Source organism: Penaeus vannamei, chromosome 19 (genome assembly GCF_042767895.1).
Source record: "Penaeus vannamei isolate JL-2024 chromosome 19, ASM4276789v1, whole genome shotgun sequence".
Lineage (NCBI taxonomy): Eukaryota > Metazoa > Arthropoda > Malacostraca > Decapoda > Penaeidae > Penaeus > Penaeus vannamei.
The window spans coordinates 23,241,896-23,248,631 of NC_091567.1; the positions used below are offsets into that span (position 1 = coordinate 23,241,896).

At 42.3% G+C, this 6,736-nt stretch overlaps 1 protein-coding gene across 1 annotated transcript in view; it reads left to right on the forward strand.

Moving 5' to 3' along the window:
- The first annotated feature begins 4,246 nt into the window (after positions 1-4,246).
- LOC138864960 (uncharacterized) overlaps positions 4,247-6,736 on the forward strand; it is a 2,631-nt gene continuing 141 nt past the window's right edge. Inside the window, exons 1-4 of the mRNA XM_070133615.1 lie at positions 4,247-4,252; positions 4,495-4,549; positions 4,723-5,708; positions 5,999-6,736. The exon at positions 5,999-6,736 is cut by the window's right edge and continues 141 nt beyond it. Of these exons, the coding sequence (XP_069989716.1) occupies positions 4,247-4,252; positions 4,495-4,549; positions 4,723-5,708; positions 5,999-6,736 (1,785 nt within the window). The remainder of the gene's footprint in view (positions 4,253-4,494; positions 4,550-4,722; positions 5,709-5,998) is intronic.

Genomic DNA, 6,736 nt, shown 5'->3' on the forward strand with positions numbered 1-6,736 from the left:
CTGGGTTTGATGTAGCAGCCCTGGAATTCTATCATTGTATCTATGGGTATTTTTGCAATGTTCTGACGGCTGCCTATGAAAATACATTGTGTTTTCTGTGGATTTAGCTTTAGACCATTTATTTCAAAGTATTGTTTTGCTTCTGTTAGGGTTTGTTTAGCTTTCCCTATTAACTCATTTAAATTGTTAACAGAGGCAGCGTGGAGAAATTGAGAGTCATCAGCGTACTGAATAAGAAGACAGTCTTTTGCAATTGATGACAGATCATTGATGAAAATAGTGAATAAGATTGGGCCTAGGATGGAGCCTTGTGGAACACCGAACGAAACTTGTTTCTTTGATGATACTTTTTCATGAATTTTGACTGATTGAGTTCTCGCGGACAAGTAATCTTTAAACCAAAAGTTATCAATTCCGTGATTTGTAAGTTTGTTGAGAAGGATTTCGTGGCTGACGCTGTCAAAGGCCTTAGATAAGTCACACAAAGTGAGCAAATTTATCTGGTTGTTGTCTATGTTGTTATAAATTTCGTTTGTGATTTTTAGTAACGCTGTTTCGGTTGATAATTTACTTCTAAACCCGTGTTGCGTGTTTGATATAAGGTTGTTCTCTTCCAAAAATGCTGTTAATTGGTTCGCGACTATTTTCTCGAGTACTTTAGATATTACCGGCAGTATTGTGATGGGTCGATAATTATTTATTTCGTCTGTATCACCGGATTTGTAAATAGGTGTGATGATACCATGTTTCCAAAGTGATGGGTAGACACCGGTGACTATGGATGTATTAATGATGACTGTCAGATAGTATGCAATTGCTGGTAGACTATCATTTATGAAGCGCTGTGCAATGCCATCAGCTCCTACGGAATTTGTTTTTCTTAACTGTTTTACTGTTACTATAATTGTATCTAGTCCTACTGGTTGTGGTCTGAAAATGTTTGTTTTAGGCCTTGCTTCACTTATATTGCGTAGATGTGTGGGGGCGATTGTCTGTTCGTAAGTGAGCCTACCGACTTCTGCAAAGAAGTTATTAAAGTGTTCTATATCATTTATGGAATTTGTGGAAAAGTCTGTGTTTTGTTTCTTATTTGGCACTAGTTTCTTAACCAGTTTCCATGTTTCGGCAGAATCGTTTCTGCATTCATTGATCTTACTTTTGAAATAATTTGTTTTCGCACTATGAATAAGTGTTTTCACATTCCTTTTCTTATGTTTATATTCAGCCTGAAGGGTGGTGTCAGATCTGTTTATCTTGAGAGCTTTCTGAGTATTATTTCTATCATTTATGGCTCTCTTGATGTTGTCATCTATCCAGGGAGCGGGAGGACGTTTTACTGTTTTAGTTTTAATGGGTGCGGAGGCGTTTATGCTATTCTTTATCACTTCTGTTAAAGTGGCAATTTGTCTGTCAACATTATCTGTTGCTAAAATATCTAACAGCGATGATTCGTTAGCTATATGTTCGCAGAGTGATTTAGGATCGTAATGGGTTAGATCACGAGAAGTTTTGGTGACTGGTTGTCGCTTTGGTTTTTCTATATTTAAGATCAAGGTTAAAAGCTCGTGATCTGCAATTGGGCATGGGATAACATCTGTGTGAAGAATAATATCGGGACTGTTTGTTATTATGACATCTAATATAGAAGAGGTAGTTACTGTTATCCTTGTAGGCTTGTTTACAAGTTGTTTTAATTTATTTTTATTTATTATCCCAGTTAGTTTTGCATTTGTTTTGTTTAGATCGTCATTTAAGTCACCTAGGATGAATAGGGGTTTTCTTTTTAATGACATTTCTCTGAAAATATTTTCAAGATACTCAAAAGATTCTGCTGTAGCATGTGGGTGTCTATAGATTGTGCCGACGAGGATGGAAGGATGCATATTACTTTGTACGGTTACCCAGATGTCCTCTACTGCTGTATCATTTACAGCTGTAGAGGAAATCTTATTTGATTTAAGGGTATCTCTTACATATATGCAGACTCCACCTCCACGTCCTGCATCACATCTGTAAATATGAAAGTTTGGAATGCTGATGAAACTGCTTGATATTTCTTGGTGAAGCCAAGTTTCACTAATGCACAGGATATCGATATTTCTCTCCTTAATTAATAATTCAATTTCGTCAAAGTGTCCGAGGAGAGACTGTGCATTGATGTGCTCAATTCTGATTGTACTTAGTGTTTTGACCGCCGGACTTACAGCGTCAAACATCCTGCTCGTCTTTGTACTTGTTTCTATTTAGGAACACCTTTACATTATCTGGAAAGACGTCGGACTCTAAGAAAAGATCTGGGTTAATATCCTTGCCTCTTATAGTAACTGTGAAGCTTGAGTAATAATTGTGTGTCATTTTTGTTTTAAAAGCTTTCACATTGGAAATAATGTTGAATTTATTTTCAAGGAAGTCCTCAATATCTTCCTCGTTTGTGTCCGGATGGCAACTCGTGATATACAAGTACACTACCTGAGGACGGTCGGCACCTTGCAGGGGTTTTGACGAGTGGCGTTCCTCTCTTGCTTTTCTTCTTTGTTTTCTATTGTTGACTTGAACGAACCCTTCCTCGTCTTGGTGGGGCTGTGGCTGCACGTTTGTTTGTTGTTGTGTTTCCGATCGTTCTGCGTAGTTGTTGACGACGAGTTGTGGTGCTTGTGGAGTAGTAGAGGGGGCAGGTACTCCAGGCACGTGGTGGTGCGTGGCATCCTCCCAGTGGCGATTTGGTGGAAGATGTCTTTGCTTGTTTTTCCTTCTACTGTTTCTACCGTAGCTTCTTCTGGGTGTTACTTGTGTAGAAGCTTCGTTCCTCATGCCGGTTGTTGACGCCTCAGCGTTGTTGGGTGATCGCTTGCGTGGCACCGGGCGAGGGGGGGCTGGCCCGTCAGCAGGGTCACGGGATCGCGGGGTCGGGGTGGGGTGAGACGGAGGTGAGGGGGGTGGGGGGAGGGAGGAGGAAGGAGAGGGGAGGGAAGAGGAAGGAGGGGGGAGGGGAGAGGAAGGAGGGGGGAGGGGAGAGGAAGGAGGGGTGTTGGGCGTGGGTACTGCCGTGGGAGTTGTAGGGGGTGTATGGTTGTGCGGGTGTTCATTTGGTGTTGAGGTTAAGGACATTCTGGCAGGGGGAGGCGATGCGAAAGGGAAAGATTGATAGGCAGATTGATCGTGGGTTGGGGATGGGAGATCGGATGTTGCGTGAGGGGATGGGGTCGGGGTTGTTGTGACGGATGCTTCCTCTGCGCATTCCTGCGGCTGAGGAGACGTCACTGCTTGCCTAATCAAGCTGTTTATAGCAGATTGTTGCTCGGAGAACATTCCGATTAGCAAATCAATTTTATTTTCAATTAGATCTTGATTGCTGAAAGAGAGTTCATGCTGTGTTTGCATACCTTGATGTTTTTGTTTTTGAAAGATTTTCACAAAAGGTGAGATACTTGTTTTCTTTGGTGGCGGAGACCAGTCAGTGGCGGGGATGTCTGTGGTTGTTGTGGCAAACACTAAATTGTCGTTCTTTAGGCAATGATCGATCATTGTGTGCACTGTGAAATTTATCATCCTTTTGATGTCTTTATTCATGTTTCTAGTTTTCCTGGAGTCTGATATAAATAGAACGATGTTGTAGGCATTTTCTATTTCTTCTGGGCTGTACAGTTTCTTAATTTGGTTACACAACACTAAACGTGCCCATGATTTTTTGGTCGTTATAAAGCAAAGAATCGTGTTAAGCACTATGGTAGTGTTGCCTGCCTGATAGATGGCTTTATTGTCGTCACTGTTTGTTTCTGTGTTGTATTCACTGTTTTCTCTGATTTCAGTTGTTTTCACTGTTTTTTCACTGTTTTCATTGTCCAGGTTGTTTAAACGCCCTTTTCCCTGGGCGGGGGGGTAGCCTTGACCCTGGCTGCCATGGGGGTGCCCATTCTCGTGGGCGGGGAGGCAGCTCTGACCCATGCTGCCGTGGGGCCCATATCCTTGGGCTAAGGTCCCGGTACCCTGGGAGGGGGCCGCATTACCCTGGGCCAGGGGTCCCCTTTCGCTCTGGGGACTAGAGCCCGGGCTAGCTGCCCGAGGAAGCACCGGGGAGGCCCCCCGGCTGGCCCCCTGTGACCCAGGGGTAGGGGTCAGATCACCCTCTGACTTGGCGGGACCATGAGTATGCATGGTTTGCTGAGTGGCAAGGCTGCGGCGGAGAGGAGGCAAAACACGTCCGATCACCACGGCGGCTAGACTCAGAGAAACCCAGGTGGCGGACATGTCCGTAGAGTTTCATCAGCCGATTTTTAGCGTTTTTTGTGCTAGTTTTACACGTCTCTGTTCGCTATTACTCTTTTTTAAGCCTGTTTTACCCCATAATTTCCCTGGTATATTTCATATACGTCGGCTGTGATTGCTACGGAAATGATCATCAGATTCATTCTCATCACATGAGAATTAATCTGATGATATAAATATTATCTGGGAAGTCCCGATTGTCATAATAGAAAAATTAACCCACATTAGACTCCGTTGTCCAAAGAATCCTTTAGCCTTCAAGCAAAATTCTTCATATCAGAAGGTAAATTTTTGTTTTGATGATTTGTTCACCACGTAAATATCATGCCTCGGGAACCGTCAACGGATCGTGGGTCTCAACAATCCTCAGGGATACTGGATGTTCATGCATAATAGTGTCTGAAGAAGTTCTTAATGATGTTGATGTGTCTAATTGCATATATGTAAATGTTGCAGACTACCTGGGACGTATTGACTCATTCCCTCAAGTTCGATGCTTTATCAGGTGTCTATATTATGTCGGATGGGCTGATGTGTTAAGGGCTCCTATAAAGTTCTGTAGTGTCTTCATTGGCAACGTGCCTGGTGCAAGAGATCCAAGTTCTGGTGATGCTCCTCAGTCGCATACTTCTGGTAAGCCTGTAACTTGCAATATTTCTCAGTGTCGTGGTCCTTCTGGTTATGTCCAGGCTGTGGAGACGAGGTCAACGAAAGAAAGGAAAATCCATCCCCTCATATTACCTAAGTTAGAACCTCTTGACATTACCCCTCTTAAGTTTGCTGAACTTCAGTTCACTTGCTCATCCCCATCTTTAGTCAGAGAAAAGGTTAATGCTGGTGAACAAGAAACCATGCATGATGGTTCAGTCTATAAATTTGAGATGGTAGGCGGATTGATGTATCGTTCTTGCATAAATTCTAAATTCCATGAGAAAGTTGAGAAGCGTTCTCTCATTGTTCCTGCTGACTGTAGGAAAATCGTACTTCGTGTTGTCCATGAAAGTCCTCTTGCTGGTCATTTCTCCCACCGTAAGACGGAAATGAGGGTCCGAGATCAGTTCTTTTGGCCAGGTATGGGAGTTGATATTCGGGACTATTGTAGATCATGTGACAAGTGCCAGAGGATGTGTCAAAAGGGTAGAATTAAGCCAGTTCCTTTAAAGCCAATCCCTATAATAACCGAGCCATTTTCGCGTGTAGCTACTGATCTTGTCGGTCCTTTAACTCCTCCATCATCAGAAGGTCATCGTTACATACTTATCCTCATTGATTTTTCGACTGGGTTTCCCGAAGCACTTCCTTTGAAAGGGATAGACTCGATTTCTGTTGCTGAAGCTCTCCTCGCAATATTTTCTAGAGTGGGCATTCTCAAGGAAATCCTCTCAGATCGTGGTACTCAGTTTACCTCTGAATTGATGAAGGAACTGCATAGGTTACTGGGAGTTAAACCATTATTTACGACTCCATATCATCCTAGTTGCAATGGAAGGATAGAAAGATAACACTGCACTTTGAAATCTTGTCTTCGAAAACTCTGTTCAGATAAACCACGAGAGTGGCATAGGTATCTTATCCCAACATTATTTGCATTGCGAGAAATCCCTAGTGACAGGACCGGATTTCTGCCTTTGAATTACTTTATGGTAGAACCGTTCGAGGTCCCTTAGTAGTAGTTCTTCGTGATCTGTAGGAAAATTCAAAGACAGCTGATGACGATCGTTCTACATTTCAGTATGTGATAGAACTTAAAGATAAGTTAGCTAACTGTGCTAAAATTGTTGCTGAGAATGCAGACATTAGCTCAAACAGATATTGCTCCTATTTTGATCTTAAAAGCCAAGATAGACAATTAAAGCCAGGTGATGAAGTTCTAGTCTTGTTGGCAGATAGTACTAGTAAGCTTCTTGTGGCATGGAGCGGACCATATCCTGTTTTTGAACGAAGGAATAAAGTAAATTATTTAATTGACGAGAAGGGCACTCCTAAACTCTATCATATAAACCTTCTCAAGAAATACCATAGCAGAAGTCAGAGTACCCAACCTCAGATTATTGATGAAAGACCACCCTCTGTAAACGAAGTTCTTGACCCTATTCAGTCAGTACACTTGTGTGTTGTAGAAGATACAGAAACTTGTGATGAGAACGATTTACCTGTAACACCCGATGGTAAAGTTGACCCCGTTTTATTGCCTTTAGAGGTCAAAGATCCTGAGTTATCTCCTCATTTAACAAGAGAACAGGGCATGCAAATCAAAGAATTGATAGATTCATTCATTAATGTCTTTTCTGAAACCCCAGGATGTACATCTTTAATTAAGCACGATATAAATCTTATGACGACTGACTACATTAAGTCTAAGGTGTCTCCCATCCCAGTTCATTTGCAACCTTTCTCTAAGGAGGAGGTGGACAGGTTGTATGAGCAAGGCATTATTAGGCTATCTTCATCTCCTTATAGTTCACCGGTA